Source organism: Ruditapes philippinarum, unplaced genomic scaffold (genome assembly GCF_026571515.1).
Source record: "Ruditapes philippinarum isolate M1 unplaced genomic scaffold, ASM2657151v2 ctg5986_1_1_1_1, whole genome shotgun sequence".
Lineage (NCBI taxonomy): Eukaryota > Metazoa > Mollusca > Bivalvia > Venerida > Veneridae > Ruditapes > Ruditapes philippinarum.
The window spans coordinates 66,675-85,447 of record NW_026857463.1 but is presented as its reverse complement, the minus strand read 5'-3'; the positions used below and the strand labels follow the sequence as shown (position 1 = coordinate 85,447).

At 33.1% G+C, this 18,773-nt stretch overlaps 1 protein-coding gene across 1 annotated transcript in view; it reads right to left on the bottom strand.

Moving 5' to 3' along the window:
- Positions 1-12,015, bottom strand: part of LOC132749844 (zinc finger CCCH domain-containing protein 13-like) — a 28,255-nt gene extending 16,240 nt beyond the window's left edge. The window contains exons 1-4 of the mRNA XM_060739756.1: positions 11,796-12,015; positions 5,461-5,573; positions 1,920-2,131; positions 1,321-1,460 (exon numbers count right to left, since the gene is read on the bottom strand). Of these exons, the coding sequence (XP_060595739.1) occupies positions 1,321-1,460; positions 1,920-2,131; positions 5,461-5,573; positions 11,796-11,936 (606 nt within the window). The 5' untranslated portion in view covers positions 11,937-12,015. The remainder of the gene's footprint in view (positions 1-1,320; positions 1,461-1,919; positions 2,132-5,460; positions 5,574-11,795) is intronic.
- Between the last annotated feature and the right edge of the window lie 6,758 nt (positions 12,016-18,773).

Below are 18,773 nucleotides of genomic sequence, written 5' to 3'. Positions count from 1 at the left end.
AATTTTATGTTCCTACAAAATATACAAGACATCTGTCGATAGAATAAGGTTTAATACACCTGTAAAAGTGTAAAAAATCTATTTTAGACATTGGTGACCTTGACCCAAATGACCCCTTACTAAAGGAAAAGGAAGAGGACCTCCCTTGGTATGACTATTATAAACATGAAAGACATGAACTTAAAAATAAAGGCTGTATGAGCACAAATGTTTAGATTTTTTTTTTTTTACACAAGTGACCTTGACCTAGAGACGCCTAACGCCACAAATAATTAGAGGACCGTTAAAGGTATCCACCTACCAAATATGAAAGATATCATTACATAAATTAAGTAATTAGGTGAAATTTTTTGATAAATCCAACTTGGCAGAATAGGTTAACCATACAAGGCCCTATTTTCAAAGTGATAAAAAGGGAAATTACTGGGAAAATGGATGGCACATTTATATAACTTGGCAATATCATGTACATTGTATTGATAAGTAAGTGTGAAAATTATTAAGCCATTAGTTCAGATAGAACATAAGATATTTCCAACTTGCCGGTTTAGGTTAACCATTATTCATTTTCTAAGTGCTGAAAAGGGCCATAACTTGGTGCAAATGGAAGCCATAGTTATGTTACTTGCCGAGATCATATACTTTGTATGGATTAGTAAGTGTGTACATTATGAAGCCATTGGTACAGGTAGAACTTTAGAAAAATCCAACTTGCCGTTCTAGGTTAACCTAGTACGGACAGACGGACATACCAACATTTTGGGTTTAGGGGCTATTTTTTTATTATTTTCTTTGTTTTCTTAAGGGCTACTAGCCCATAAACCCTTTGATCATGGAATGAACCTTTTGTTCTCTTTTGTTCTCTTTACTATTACATAGCCCCTAAACCCAAAATGTTTGCTCGGACGGACGGTTCAATTACTATATGCCCGGGGGCATAAAAATCTGTTCTTTGAGAAATTGACTGTAATAGCGAACTGGTTGTGAAAAGGAGGTGGTTGTACAGCAAGACAATACTGTAGTTACTCCATATATGCAGACATGTTGCGTACTCATTGTTGACTACAGTGTAACTTACGAATTCTGGAATTTCTAAAATCCGGAAACTTCTGAAATCCGAACAATTTTAAAGCTTTCATCTTTTCTTACTAAAACTGCTGATGTTTAATGTTTCTATTTGTTCAGATAATTCCGAACTTCTGAATTCCGGAAACTTCCAAAATCTAAACTATTTGGCTAGACCCACAGGTGTTCCGTTTTCAGAAGTTACACTGTACAAGTAAAATACAAAACAAAATGTCATATCTTTGCTTATAATACCATAAGTTGTTGTCTCATCAATTTTTTCTCTATGATAAAGTTTTCCCTGGCTGGATCTTCCTCGTCCTCTAGACGGCTCAGTTCTCGCTGTAACTGTTGACGTCTCTTTTCTAGCTCTAGTTCTTTTTTAAAGTCAAGGTCTGAAATTTTCAATATTTACATTGATATACTCAGTAAACATTTAACTATTTTCCCATGCAGATTACAGGTACACTAAAAATTGTAAATGCTTTCAGTTCTATTAAAACTACCGGTACCTCACAACATTTATTTTCACCAAAATCTTAAATTCACAAAGTGACTTTAGTCAATGAAATTTAATCCCCAATGAAAATTTCTGATTTCATTATATCCATGTCCCAAATTCACTGCTATTTTTGTTAAATTTGTTATATTCCATTTTGTATTAGAATAGAGGTTTGAAAAATGTGAAATGAAGAGTATATAAAAACTTAGACTGTAAAAAATGCCAATGGTGTCAAATCATGGTCATTCAAAGGTAACAGTGGTTACTATACTTTCAGAATATGAGATTTCACTGTGGTCCACAAAGTCAACTTAATTATACATTTCAATAAAACAAAAAAATTTATTTTTACCGTCTCCAGACCACTGACTAGGCGACTCCGAATCACTTCCGACCATTCCTTTCTTTTTAATGATAGCTGATTTCAAAGCCGCGATTTTGTCTTTCTTTGACCTGCTTCTGCTACGTTCAACAGAATCATCGGAATCGCTTTTATCACCACCTTTGTGTTTCTTTTGTTTCACTCTAAGTCGCAAATCTTCCTGCCCCTCATCTTCACGCCTCCTTTAAATTGTATTACATTATTCGAAAAATAATAATATGTAAATAATATTATTCAAAGTTCATAAATTTTTCCACCCACTAACAAAAACAAGAGGGCCATGATGGCCCTAAGGTCGCTCACCTGTATGTAGGCCCCCGGAGCGGGGCCAGTTTAAACCCCAGGCCCCGTGTTCACAAAGAAAAGATCAGGATCAGGATCAGTTGATCCTGATTTTATTTTCATTGTTTTATAAAACTAAAACTAATCGTACTATGCTATGATTAAATGGTACATATTCAAATTTTAAATAATTGCTTATTTGCAAAGAAACTATCCTATTTTGGGATAAAATCAACAAATAAGAGAAAAAATACAAAAATAATCGGATCAAAATGAGGATCAACTTTAGGATCAAGATCAAAATTTGGATCAACTGTAAAATACCCATATCTTGTAAAAATAACAATAAATTCAGTCTAAAATTTCATAAAGATGCTATTTCAAGTCCAGTTTTATCAAGTTAACACTGGAAATTCAATCTAAGAGGATAAATAATGGAGAATATTCGAGATTTGAAATTTGATCCTGATCTTGATCCTGATCCTTAAATCTTTGTGAACACGGGGCCAGGGCTTTTATTTGAACAAACTTGGAAGACACCTATAAGAAGACGTTTCATGATGTACACACTTATAATGAAAAACAATGATCTGCCCTCCCCTACCCCCGGCAGGGCCAATTTTAACCAAGGGCTTTTATTTGAACAAACTTGGTAGACACCCATAAGAAGATGTTTCATGCTAAACATCTAAGCTCTAGCTCATTGTGTTTTTTTAAAGAAGATTTTTCAAGTTTTTACTATACACATATAGTTAAAAACAATGACACCCCTGGGGCGAGGCCAGTTTTGACCCCAGGGCTTTTATTTGAACAAACTTTGTAGACACTTACTAGAACATGTTTCATGCTTAATATCTAAAACTCTAGCTATTTGGGTTTTTTTTCAAAAGATGTTTTTTTTAAGTTTTTCCTATACACTTATAAGGAAAATCAATGACCCCCAGGGCAGGGCCAATTTTGACCCATGGGCTTTTATTTGAACAAACTTTGTAGACACTCACTAGAAGATGTTTCATGCTTAATATCTTAACTCTAGCTATTTAGGTTTTTTCAAAGAATACTTTTTAAGTTTTTGATATACACATATATAAGGAAAATCAAGGACCCCGGGGCGGGGCCAATTTTGACCCCAGGGCTCTTATTTGAACAAACTTGGTAGACACCCATTAGAACATGTTTCATGCTAAATATCTTAGCTCTAGCTCTTTGAGTTCTTTAAAAGAAGATTTTTTAAGTTTTTACTATAAACATGTACATATCGGGAAAATCAATGACCCCCTGGGGTGGGGCCAATTTTGACCCCAAGGCTTTTATTTGAACAAACTTGGTAGACACCCATTAGAACATGTTTTCATGCTAAATATCTTAGCTCTAGCTCTTTGTGTTCTTTTAAAAGAAGATTTTTTAAGTTTTTACTATATACATATAGGGAAAAATTCAATGACCCCCTGGGGCGGAGCCAATTTTGACCCCAGGGCTTTTATTTGAACAAACTTGGTTAGACACCCATTAGAACATGTTTCATGCTAAATATCTTAGCTCTAGCTCTTTTGGTTCTTTAAAAAGAAGATTTTTTTAAGTTTTTACTATATACATATAGGGAAAATCAATGACCCCCTGGGGCGGAGCAATTTTGACCCCAGGGCTTTTATTTGAACAAACTTGGTAGACAACCATTAGAACATGTTTCATGCTAAATATCTTAAGCTCTAGCTCCATGAGTTCTTTAAAAGAAGATTTTTTTAATTTTTGCTATATGCATACAGGGAAAATCAATGACCCCCTGGGGCGAGGCCAATTTTGACCCCAGGGCTTTTATTTGAACAAACTTGGTAGACACTCATTAGAAGATGTTTCATGCTAAATATCTTAGCCTCGCTCTTTGGGTTCTTTAAAAAAAGATTTTTTAAGTTTTTACTATATGCATATAGGGAAAATCAATGACACCCTGGGGCGGGGCCAATTTTGACCCCAGGGCTTTTATTTGAACAATCTTGGTAGACACTCACTAGAAGATGTTTCATGCCAAATATCTAAGCTCTAGCTCTTCGGGTTCTTTAAAAGGAGATTTTTTAAGTTTTTTACTATATGCATATAGGGAAAATCAATGACCCCCTGGGGCGGGGCCCAATTTTGACCCCAGGGCTTTTATTTGAACAAACTTGGTAGACACCCATTAGAACATGTTTCATGCTAAATATCTTAGCTTCTGGCTCTTTGAGCTCTTTAAAAGAAGATTTTTTAAGTTTTTACTATATACATACAGGGAAAATCAATGACCCCCTGGGGCGGGGCCAATTTTGACCCCAGGGCTTTTATTTGAACAATCTTGGTAGACACTCACTAGAAGATGTTTCATGCCAAATATCTAAGCTCTAGCTCTTTCGGTTTTTTAAAAGAAGATATTTAAAGTTTTTTCTTTTGGTTGCCATGGCAACCAGAGTTCTGCATGGAATTAAATTCTTTGAACAATTTTTAAAGGTGACCACCAAAGGAACATTCCTGTGAAGTTTGGATGAAATTGGCTTAGTGGTTTATGAGGAGATGTCATTTAAAGTAAAAGTTTACGGACGGACGCCGGACGAAAAGCGATCACAAAAGCTCACCCTGTCACTTTGTGACAGGTGAGCTAATAATAAGAGTGGGTATAAATATTAAAAAAAAAAAAAAAAAAAAATTAAAAAAATTAAAAATGAAATTTGAGAATCACTTGAAAGAAATGTTTTGTGGTCGAGTTGTAAGTCATTGAGTCATAACAACATTGTAAAGGTATTATGCTGACTTTCCAATTTCAAAGAAGATGGCAGAAGATGCAATCACATATACCAGAGTAGAACCACAACCAGGCACAAGTTAGCAAAATAGATCGCCCACATGAAAGAATCCATAGCCCTGGTAGGATTTGAACCCACAATATTGAGTGGTAATTGATTTAACAAGCATCGAAAAATATTTTCAGAGTCACTCGTCCTGCAGGACGATAAGCTTCTAAATCCAATCTGCGGTAACATTTTTCTACTCATCCTGCATCAAGTGCTCTTAAATTCTACTCGTAATTACGAGCAGACGAGTGGAATTTTCTATCTCTTTTTTAATAGACTTGTCCAGCTCCTATTTCTAGAATTATCTATTATCAATATTAGGGGTATAATGGCTCTGTACTATGACTCTGTGCAATGGCATATCACTTTCAGTTATAGCAGATTAAAGGTTTAAATACAATAAATACCCTTTATGCTTCGATGATGAAGTGTATGGTCCATGAAGAAACTTGCATTTATTTCCATATGGACAGGAGCCAGTGCTGACCCAATTACGACATCTCTGCACATATTCATCACGCTGTATCAATATAATGGTTATAAAGAGACATTTACAAATACATATTTAAACTCAGGCAAATGAATGACAAAATATTAAATTTATCATATTTACTCAAATCACTTTAAAATGGAGTTTTTAAAAGTCCAAGAATGTTTTTTTTCCTGTATAAATACTATAATATAATGTGAGTATGACAGGTAAATTAATAAAATATAAAATAAATCTACATAATTTTATGTTGAACTAAATGAAGACGCAGACAGAATCAACGAGTAGTTTTAAAACAAGTCATTTGACAATAAAAAACACTGGAAGTTAAAAAACAGATATTGTGAATATTGTAAGATTAAAACAAGTCTAAGTTGCTCATTTGACAGGTTTTTTTACATTCCTGTAGTTCACTGTGATAACCATCATGAAATCTAAATGCTCTAACCTGACCCACGTGGGTCAGGTTAGGAAACCAACATTTTTTTCTTTATATGCAGAAAATGTTGTTCCCTAGACTGCTAAGTGTATTCATTTAATGGACATTTAACATTTATAGAATATTTATTTGAAACAAGGAGTGTTCATGAGAACACTAAAAAATTATTTTGCACTTTATGCGAACTATTTACAAAAATCTACTAAATATATAACTACATCATTATGAGAATATTATGCTTGCATACATTTCTTGCAAATAGTAAAAGGCAATAATGAATTCAGTAACATACCTTCATTGATTGTTTATATGCAATGTGCTATTCATTTGTCCATTTATTATTCTTATTTTGAAATATTGCATGTGCGCAACAAATATCAAACAAGAGCACCGCTAGGAGGAGCATTATAAGCCCGAAAGTAAGGATGAAGCATTTGTAAAACATAGGAAGTAAATACAGTATTACCATCCTCCTATATAGCTGAAGAACCATCATATATAAACAGTTGCTGTTTTCAAAGCACCACCATCAATTTGTTATCTTGTAAGTAAAAATGCTGACCTTGACCTTTGACCTTGTGACCCCAAAATCATTAGGGGTCTTCTTTCCAATATGGACAATCATCCTATGAAATTTGAATACTGTGTAAGTATGCTCCGGAAACCATTTTCAGTTTTAGGGTCATAGTGACCTTGACCTTTAACCTTGTGACCCCAAAATCAATAGGGGTCTTCTACCCAATATGGACAATCATCCTATGAAGTTTGAATACTGTGGGCCAAATGGAACTTAAGTTATGCTTCGGAAACCAAATTGCTAACGGACGGACAGACGGACATACTCACAAAATGGTACTTATGTGACTTTTCCTTTGGCTTTGATCATTTTGGCCATTTTTAGTCACACAAGGCTTAAAAAAAGACACACAAGTAAAAACGTAATGAATAGGACTAAAGAGAATCTACTGTTACCCATTGTTCTCCAAGTTACACAAGTACCTCTGGGTTCGTATGGATGGACAGACAGAAAGACAGACGGATGGACAGACAGACCCCAGAGGTATTACATAATATGCCCGAAATTTTTTCTGGCATATAACAAACTTGCAATACAATTTATGCATTTGTTAAATAAATTATATATCTAAAAACTTTCAAATACTTCTTTGACATTGTATGGAGTAGTTCCATTGGTCTGAGATTTCAAATGACCAATGAAAATACTTTGTACAAAAATAAAAGGGGTGCAATCTGCTACACCAGTTTTTTTCATTATTTGACATATCGGAAAAAAAGGTTTGTTATATGCGTAAAATTCCGAGCGGGGGCAAAGGCCCCGCGTGTGCTGTAGCACTCTTTGATAACATGTATGACGCGTATCAATGCAAATGAAATCAAATTAAAAGTAAATGAAAATTTCAAAAAAATATATATCCTATACTAAATGAGCTGTGAAAAAATCATTAGTTAACTGGGCGCTGCCATTTTGAAATCCTTTTGAGCTAAATATAGATTTCAGAGCACTTTTAGTAAGCGTCTACATAATTTAGACTATTGCTAGCAGACGCATGCTAAATAACACTTCCGGTGAAAGAATGATGTGCAAAATCAGAAAGTAAACATGCATTTCATTGATAATTACTATAGTAACGATAATAAATATAAAAAGTTACTTTAACATAATTATCCTTTTTGATAAATTAGCCCATTAAAAAACAACGTTAAAACAACTACTGTGATTAGAGATTAACAAAAATGGCGGACGGGATTTTCCAAACGCAGAAGCATGTGCAGTGGTCCCCCTTTACGTTTGTAGATTAATGGAATGGTCCGAGCGTCCGATGATAGGTTGAACACCACCAATTTATTCTTTTGTTTAAAGAAAGATCTCTAAACATGTTATGCGAAAATCATAATTCATAAGAGCTTTCCGCGCCATAGGTAGCACCTAATTTCATATTAGTTTCATATGATGATTCCATACTATTAAAGCAAGCTTTACGGTAACGCGAGTACCTGCTAAGTGATGGTTTTGAAAACTTTCGTCCGAAGTACCAAATTGGAAACATCACAACTTTTTAAATTACAAGATAACGATAAAAGCCGATGTACTTTGATTGAAAACGGAAGCGTTGACTGGTGTCCTGCGCACTTATAGCGAGCTCGACGAGCTGGCCCGAAGGGCCTGCTTGAATAGCATTTGAAATCCTTTTGAGCTATTCGAGGCAGGCCCTTCGGGCCAGCTCGTCGAGCTCGCTATAAGTGCGCAGGACACCAGTCAACGCTTCCGTTTTCAATCAGAGTACATCGGCTTTTATCGTTATCTTGTAATTTAAAAAGTTGTGATGTTTCCAATTTGGTACTTCGGACGAAAGTTTTCAAAACCATCACTTAGCAGGTACTCGCGTTACCGTAAAGCTCGACGAGCTGGCCCGAAGGGCCTGCTCGAATAGCGAGCTTTACGGTAACGCGAGTACCTGCTAAGTGATGGTTTTGAAAACTTTCGTTCGAAGTACCAAATTAGACACATCGCAACCTTTCGAATTTAAAGATAACGATAAAAACTGAGGATTTCTGACTGAAAACGGATGTGTAGACTGGTCACCCGCGCACGTCTATGGGAACCATAATTGGACAGGAAACCAGAATAACGGAAGCTGTCGATAAAATATCGAATTGAAGGCGCCATTTTGTTTGAAAAATCTGATAAATTAAAACATTTTTTTGTCGAATTTTGTTGTGAAAACTATCTAGAATGAAAGAAAATGGTCTAACTAAGAAAATGAATTTGAACACCAATATCTTTTATTCAGTCGTTAACGCTGTACAGACGTTTAAAGTATTGTTTACGTGACGTCACAATGTAGCGCCAAACAGCACGTGCAAAACAAACAAATCAAGTACGCTATTTTAATGTCGCAAACGTTTTAAGTTTTACATTTATTTCACTTTTAATAATCTTTATTTTGCTTGAAAAATTATAGAGTGAAATAAATTAAACAAAGTTTTACCAACGTTTTCAAAACTCGTTATTCATTTAACGACAGGGGCGGAGCCATATTTAACACAATACGTGTAACGTCACACGCACTCGTCACTGCATTTGAAATAAAAATGAGCGATTATTTCATACTATTTCACGTTAAAAGTACATCGAGCTCGCTTTGAGGCTTTGCCTTTTTCATATTACGGGGAAGTCAAAGACCGGGCCCGCGAAGCGGGTCCGGGCTTTGGCTTGCCCGGCTATAGACTACACGTGTATATTTAAAAGAAAATCAAATAAAAAACAATTAAAAAATATATAGAATTCTATACCTATGAAATTTTCAGTGTCAGTTCTAGTCGGGCGCCGCCATTTACAATGTAATGCAATGATAATAGGCGGGGTATTCCGATAACGGAACAAATCTCAACTTTTCGGATAAATGATTATGGTCGAGTGTTCCGAGTGAAAACGAAAGCGGTGCATATCCACATACTGCCAGTTTTCAATCACAACCACTTTTCAATCATCCCTCGGATTTTTTTATTTTTGACCTTATTTGTCATGTAACCAAACTGTAAGCACATCTTGTAGTCACCTTGACTAAATTTATCAGCAGCAATGTCAATTATGGCGATAAAAAAGAAAATGCTAGCATTTTAGTTCAAAATATGTAAAATGTGTGTTTTCCACTAATCCTTTATTTACCCAGTTACAAATCGCAATAATTTTCTAAAAATAATTGATTTACAGACTCAGTTTTTTGTCAGTCTGCAGAAATGGATATTAAGTTGGACAACTGTTTCAATATCATGAAGTCATTATGTTTGCTACACTTCAAAAGCTGTAATTTTAATATGTACATATTTTACCATACAGTTTTTAATTGGAAGGTAATACATCAGTAAAGTAACAGTCACTTAACCAAGGAAAAACATTCTCTGTGAGTGTGATAACTTTTCAGTAAGGAGTCACTAGAATGGGGTCATATAGACCCCAAGATCCTAAATATTTCACAAAAACATGCTTTTTCTGTTAAGCAAATTGAAAAGTACATCCATACCCCAATTGTGACAGCTTTACCACTGCAAATAGATATCTAGATTGAAAAATGGCATTATAATTAGGTTAAAATTGTTTATTACCATTTATCTGAAGTTGAGTTTGTCAAAATTTCTCCAAAATACAGAACTAATTATATTTTAACATTGTATGACAATTTTTATGTGGTACAGTTTATATTTTGTTAACTGATTGAAAAGTGGTTGTGAAATTTTGAAGAACTGGAAAATGGGTCAGTAATGATTTGTCCTCGATTCATAGTAATAATTGAAGTGAAATTTTAAAAAGTTGGTGCATTTATTAGCTGAAATGATAATATTCGCAGAATTGAAAGAGAATTTATTTTATATATAATTTCACTGTCAGTTATTGTTGAAAAATCTGTTAGCTGATCGGAAAGAGGCAGTACGGGGATATAATACCAAATGACACCTTTAAAACGGAAAGAATGAAAGGAATTTTTAACGACTTCCCCGCTCATACTCATAGGCTTTGCCTAATTTCATATTAGAAAGGAAGAACCAGAATAAACGGAAGCAGTGTATAAAATACCGAATGACAATTTTAAAACGGAAAATGTAAAATAAAAATGAACGATTATTTTAAACTCTTACGGTAAAAGAATATCGAGCTCGCTTTGATTATTTGCCTTTTTCATATTATGTAGAAATATCTCTTGAAATAAACACCACATTGTGATTGTGGTGTATATAATATTAACTACAAATCATACGCAAAGAACAGCAAAAACTCTACTGTCTGGGGTGTTTTCAGTGTAAAAAAATAGGAAGTGGCTAGCCGTACGGGCCCGTACGGCTAGCCAAAAGTTCTAGCCGTACGTGAGTCACGTACGACTAGCCTGGACACACTGTATTGGCTAGCCGTACGGCACTTTTCAAAATTATATGGAAGTCGAAAATGCATATGTTATTTTGTGTCTTTAAACGACGATTTTAATCAAATCTCCGCATTTGTCCTAGTGTGTTCACTTTAATAAAGATGCTCCGCAATTTTGCACAAAAAAAAATGAATACGAGTAAGCGTAAAAAAAATTAAAATAAAATTAATAAATAAGAAAATTAAGTGTCAAAGTTGCATGTTATAACGTCCTTAATTTTCATGCTTATGATTTGTATGAAAGATGAATTGTTAAATCTGTTAATTAAGCACATGGATCGAATAAATAATGATCGGAGGGGAATAAATAAATAAATAAAAAGAATATTAAAAAAACGGTGAAAAGGAAAAATAATTTAATAATGCAAACTTTCCTTAATGATGGACGATGAACAAACTTCTATACCGTCGGTATTTGACGCAATTATCAGAGCCCGACAACAATTATTTTCGGTGGTTTTTTTGTTTTTTTGTTTTTTTTTTTCAATTTAAAAATTAAACTTAATGAAACAAAAAATGATTATTATCAAAATTTTGTAAACTATTTCAATTGATGTTATTTAACTGCAACCAAACGCTATTTTTTCTCGACGTCTTGTGATGACAAAGTACGTACATTCTTTACTGTAGCCAACACGTCGATTAATCTCTAAAAAGTAAACATTCTTGACTAAAATCCTCGCTTAAAGTCATAATTAACATATGCACTTTCGCCTTCCATATATTTTTGAAAAGTGCCGTACGGCTAGCCAATACAGTGTGTCCTGGCTAGTCGTACGTGACTCACGTACGGCTAGAACTTTTGGCTAGCCGTACGGGCCCGTACGGCTAGCCACTTCCAAAAAAATATCTTTTAGAAAAAAAGTCTCACATCAGAATCAGAATCGTCGTAACTTCCAACTTGTCGTCGGACAGCTCCAGGACCGAGTCTTTCAAACACGCTGGGTTTTTTCCTATCATCAGACGATCCACTTACAGGATCAACTGTCACCTTTCGCTTTATTTTACTCATTTTTGTGTTTTACATAAAATGTTTTTTCAAAACTCGGCCATGATGCCGGTGCGATAAATTATACTTTTACGTTGTGAAAAATGATATTTCAGCGAACTGTCATAAAGCAGCGGTATGGCCGGTGATGGCTACCGAAAATTAGATATTTTCGCGAAAATAAGACCGCGGCTACGCATATAAGATCTATAGGAAAATAAGGTCAATTGTTAAAATAACCTCTTTACGAAAATAAGATATGTATGGGAAAAAATCAAAGCACAGAATACGCTGAATTTGTTTGGGAAAGGTGAAGGTTGTGAGATTATAAACCAATTTGTTTTTGTATAGTGCCACCAATGCTGTTTAATTCAAGTGTAAAATGTGTTAATTTTCTTTAAACCCTATATTTATGCTACAGTAGCTGAGTCTTAGTTGTATGATCTGTATGCTTTGTTCATATTAAAACTCCTTATTCCCCATTCCATTAGGCTGTGCATGCAACTTAATTTTAGTTAACTTTGTTTGTTATCCTGAATGTGCTTTATCTTGTTTCTTTTTTATGCTGTATTAGTTCTATCATAAATTTTTATGCACTTTTATAAGTAAGTTTTATTTATCTATTTATTTATTTATTTATTTTTTAGGAAACCTTCAATTACGTTTTTATAAATTGTAGATGTTAACTTAAAACTATTACTATTTTTATTAATTTTTAAATTTTATAAGATCTATTATTCTTATTTAACATTGCTATGTATCATACTTTAATTTCTAGACTACAATCATTTATTACTTTTAGAAACTGTTATTACTTTTAATACAACATGTACTGTGCATGTCATCAAACTATGCCTTAATTTACCATCTTATTGTGAAGTTCTTCTTAACCTTGATACTTTTATTTCATGCTTAAAGCTGCTAATAGTTTATATGTTTTTACTTTCAGAACTGTTATATGTTAGTAAATATGTTTTATGCCTTTGTTATTGTCGGTAAATAGCTTATTAGCTAATGTTTATTGTAATATGTAAACCGACTTAAAATAAAGTTTCTTGTATCTTGTAGTGTTATGATTGTAGTAAATTGGCTTTAAGACTAATTGCAACACTGATATTCAATTCAATGTTTATTTGGCTTAAACAATTAAAAAAAAAAGCAAAAAAAAACATGAGTTGCCTTAACTTGGATTTGAACTCCAAACCTCTCGCTTCCTAAGCGAGCATGTAAAACCCTCGACCACGGGGAAGACTAAAGATAACAGTCTGAATAAAACCGTATTATTCCAAATTAAGGTTTGTAACCCTTATTAATTTCGATATATTTCGTTCACGGTAAACCTGTTGTTTAACACTGATGTAAATAATCATGGAGCTTAATATAAGCATGTATATCTATAAGAATAACACAAGATCCAAACGGCGACTATTTTTCTCCCCCGAGAAGGCTCGAAAATTAATGCGCCTGTCATTTGACAATCTTTACGCAGTGATCTCCCCTTAATTTTTCGGCGTAAGTGTACATATAAAGGGAAGTAACGGCTTCGAGGAGTTAGGACTACTTTCGGTTTTTGCAAATAAGCACATCAGGGTCTGAAATTTCGCTACCATTATTTGTTTGGTCTGACAACCCAAACGAATAAAAAAAGTAAAATGAAAAAACGGCACATATATATATATATATATAGATAACACTTGATAAATATAATTGTTATAACTTTGTTTTTCAACAAACAAGCATACAGTATAGTCACCCAGTAGTATATCAGTAAGACAGAATGTGATATTTTTTTGGAAGTTGGTAAACTTTTTAATTTTTTTCAAAGGACCTAAACTTTTCGTTGGCAAAAACTGTTTCAAAACGTTCTTTTAACCAAATTACAATAAGGTAGTTAGAATTGTATTGACCACTTGGGAATTCTTTTGAAAAATTGTTTGTTTTTTTTGTCAACAAAAAATAGATAAAAGATGTAAAAGAAATTATTGATGCTAATTTTCCGATCATTTTTTAACTTAATTTTTTTTGTCGACTTTATCTACTGTTGTGGGGTAAAAAGGCCATGTTTTGTATACCTCATTCAGGACCTTAAAGGAGTACCAGTTTCTTTTTTCATACATTATTTTTGTAGTGCAAAGTCTTTGAACTGTAAAGTCTTTGAACTGAACTTTGGTCAGGTGGTTCAATATTTAAAATATACAGGAAGATAATTAAGATATTGCAAAAATATATGATTTAGTGTCAGCTCGTTATCTCTCCAACCAGTATAAAAAAGATCTGTATGAAAATTATATATACGAAAACAAAAGATATATGATAATAAGTTCATATGAAAAATAACATCTATATTTGACTAAAATACGAAAGTGACTTTTTCTGACGAAAGTGGGTAAAAGAATGAAATATAATGTTTATATTTATATTAATATTGCAGTTTGTACGCATATCTTATCAAAAAAGAATAATATTTATTTTCAAAAATAATCATTATGGTTATTCTCCATTTATTTGCTTAATTTCTATATAAATCTATTTTCCATTAATATCAAATCCCTCACGGGAAATTAGACATGTCTGCTCGTCGAAATAGTAGGCAAAGTTAAAAAAGAAAATAATAGAAAAATATTGAAAATGGTAAAAAACAAGGGGTGGGCTTGAAAACTATGGTGAGACATGGTTGATGTAATGTACGGCTGCACTGAACTTCTCAAGAGTATGGTGTAGAGCAGCTGCAGGGGGTATGTGGTTCCAGTGGCATATAAAGTCCTAGGAAAAAATGAGAATTTATAATAGTCTGAAGTTGCTGAGAATAATCTGTAACACAGTGGATGGCCATGGCGTGATGTTCGGTCACTTATTCTTCTATGTGGATAGCAAGCAGACGATAGTGAATCTTTTAGAAAAAGGGATAACCTCCCAAACAAAAAAATACATCAACAAATCATATCAAAATTGTGAATAAATCTGGAATAAATCATGTTTTCCTGATTTGTTAATACAATTTGTTCATGATTCATTAAATGAATCATACATAAATTGTGCTTTTACTGGAAAGTAAAGACCCCATTTATTATAGATTCATTACAAAAGACAGATTTATTAACCATTGATTACAAACATGAAATATATTCAATACAATTTATTGCAAATTCATTACACTTGTACTGGAATGTATACAATTTATTCATGATTTATTGGTAATAGAACTTTTTCCGACTGCATTTAATACCATTTATTACAAATTCATTACACTTTAAAGTTCTAAGATATTCACAAGTTGTTTAATCAGAGATTTTCCAGGATTTATTCAATACAATTCATAACATATTCATTGTACTTCAGATGTTCATAACTTGCTTATAACAGAAATTTCCAATTGATTGGCCTGATTTGTTGATAATTCATTGACTAAGTCAAGAAAAGGACCAAATTCATTACCCATTTGTTAACCTGATTTATTAACAATTTATAATAAGTTGGTAAATAGACCCAATTCATTACCAATTCATTTCACTGATTTATTAACAATTTATTTATAATGTATTGGCTCATTTGCATGTCATTTCCATCTATAATAAATTGTGAATAAATGGTAAATTTGTTTATCATTTATTATACTGATACATTCCTATCTTTTTTTTGTTTGGGCTAGCATCTATACTTCTTAAAGTTTGGTCTCTGACTCCATAATCGTGTATTTTTAGCAGTACTCGCTCATGACTGACCTTATGAAAAGTCTTACTGAAATCTAAGAGAATCAGATACTAGTATACTTGTTGTTTTCCTCATAGACTGAGGTGGCTGGGTCATTTACCAATTAAGTTGCGTAACACATGATCTTTTTTCCCCTGAAACCATGATGGAGGTGGTAAAGGATGTTATGGTTGGTAAAATGTTTGATAATGGAAGAGGCCACTATGTGTTCCATAACCTTAAACAAAACACATGTTAAGGAATTTGGCCTATAATTGGCAGGGATTGACCCATGGCCTTTCAAGATCGGGACTACAAGTGCAGATTTCCATTGGAATGACAATGAGTATTCATCGATGGACTTTTAGGATATAACCTCTAGGATTTGATAGAGCTCTTTTGAAAGTGTGTTGAGAATTATTAGGTTACTTTGGATGAAATCTATTTTTCAGTGAAAGAGTTAAAAGAATCTGAGAAATTTTCCAACAACTCCTCTACATTTAGCGCAGAACATTTTCAATTTGTCCTGTCCCAAAATATGGTCCGCCCTGTCCAAATATAAGGTCCGCCCTGTCTCACGGTCCGCCCTGTCCTACGACCGTCTATCAGTCTAGGTTTCATGTCGAATGTCTAAGCTCTAGCTTTCTCCTTTAGGGTGTGAAAAAGAATTGTGGTTTTGTGCCATACTGGTTTCCTAGCAATTTCTGACCCAAAATCGCACTTTTTAACAAATGAAATGAAAATCTGTTTACGGACGAGTATAAAACTTTTTTTAAACAGAACAAAGTTAGGTACCTGTCTAGCATTACCATAGTTTCAACGTTTCTCTTTTACTTTAATTTTAATTGGAATATACAGGAGGCCCGAATGTAACATCTTTTCTCGCTTTTATTCAAAATTTCATAGCAGTTTTTCGGACCTTTTTATTTTGAATATAGATTAGTACGAATTACGGACAGGGCGGACCGTGAGACAGGGCGGACCGTACCAGGGCGGACCGTGACTCGAGACTAGGCGGACCGTATTTTTGGACAGGGCGGACCGTCACTCGAGACGAGGCGGACCGTGATTTAAAAAAGTATTTATATGTGGACTAATGTAATTATTGATGTTTTTGTTCTTCGTATTGATATTTCAATTCAAATATTCAATTAAAAATATAAAATACAGTAAGTTTTAAAAGTTCTTTGATGTGTCTTATTGTTTAATAAATTCTATTTCAGTGTTCATTTTATTTCATGTGTCTGTGCTTATTATGTAAATTTTAATAAGATAGTTTTGTTTTTCAAATATGTCACTTCATTTTTTTGTTATTGTGTTGAATTGCAAATAATTTTAATGTGATGTTATTCGTTATCATTGTTATTTCGTGTATTGTACAACAAAATATGTTTTTTTATGTGTCTAATTGTTTAATAAAGTTTATCAATTTTAGCAGCGTTAGCGCCTTATACAAACAATAACATTGTTATATCCCGATAATTGGCCAATTATCACTTGCGTAAGTCGACGCAGATACAAATAATTTCTTGAGAATTTTTTTTAAACTACTCTTAATATACTGAAACAAAAAAGAAACTTTCTCCACGTTTGAATGTAGATATGTTAGTACAGTTTTTCAATCCTTTTGAAACTCGATTTTTACGTTGAATAAACATTTCGGGCTTTTATACGGGGATTAGCTGACCGATTGTGCAAACAAAACGAGTTTTTCGAGCTACTACATACAAGTGTGTACATCTATGTGGTACCCTTGACAACTGGCACATGATACTTTGCGAAAGTTTCCTTTTTTTTGTTCAGTATATATATTAGAGGTGTCATTGATTCAGTGCAAAGCATATCAGCGATATATCGATATCAAGTAACTAAAATCAACGATACACCGATATATTGATAATATCCTATACTCACTTGTCTGTCATAAACTTTCATACAAGTTTCAATGATTTCAGTCAAAAACATGTTCTGTACAGTGTCTTGTCCACTGCATGATTTTTTCTAGACAATATTTTTTGTCACCATTGCTATGAAATAATTCCACTATATAACAAAAGCATCACATTTGATATAAATAATTGTTTCTGCATATATTTTGGGTGAATTGTATAATTTCTAGACATTTAATTTAAATGTATCGATTTTTTAAAATGTGTATCGATTATTGATCGACAAAAAAATATCAACGATACATCGATATTGTCGATATCGATGACAGCTCTAATATATATGTTTCAATCTTTCAATATATAATATTGTTTATTCTTATATTCTTAAACCATGTACATTTGTTTTTTTCTTTATCATTTTTAATTATCAACCAATTGAATAATCCATAAAATCTAATTTGTAACTTTGAATGATTCCTCGGCATAGGTTTTTGAACGAATTATATTTAAGTTTTTGTTCAATTTTCTTGAAGATAACAACTTCTTTCTTCTGTATAATCAGACCAGCTGAATCAAAGGTAAACCAGTAAACAGTCTTGTACAACACATTCTGTATAACTTTATTTGACGGACTAGAAATTACAGCTGTACTCTTTGATATAAGTAAAGCTTTTTGATAAAGTTGAACACGAAGATCTTCTCTTTAAGCTGAAAGCTGCTTGGGGTAATCGGTCGTCAGCAGTCACAAACATCTTGACCTCAACCTTTCGTGGCATTGTCACATTAACTGAATTACGAACAGTTGCTTCCTATACATCTGACTTATTCACATTTAAGTTATTTCTTCTTTTCTATATTTCTGAAAGTTTCTCCCTCATTATATATCTCTTTCTCTCTTTATTTAATTTATTTCCCTTTAATTCTATTTAACAGAATGATAGGTTCTTGTACTATCGATTCTTCTTTACTTTGTTTATATTTTTGCTCCAGATTAGAAACAATTTTGATTTTAATTACTTAAAAATAAGGATGTAAGTTCAGTTATATTTCAAGCAAGTCACATATGCTGTCATACAGTATTTTATTCATTGTAAATCTGTAAAAAGGCCTTTATAAATTCAACTTTCGGACCCAATCCTTCTTTTAAAAAACAATTTATGTCTGTATTGTGTACTTTAATTATTGGTATAATTTCAAGGGGCAGGACGTGAAGTGGTTGCACACTTGGCTCAAGCGAAAAAATAGTTGCAAATTTGACAAAATGGTTATCGAGTAATGGATA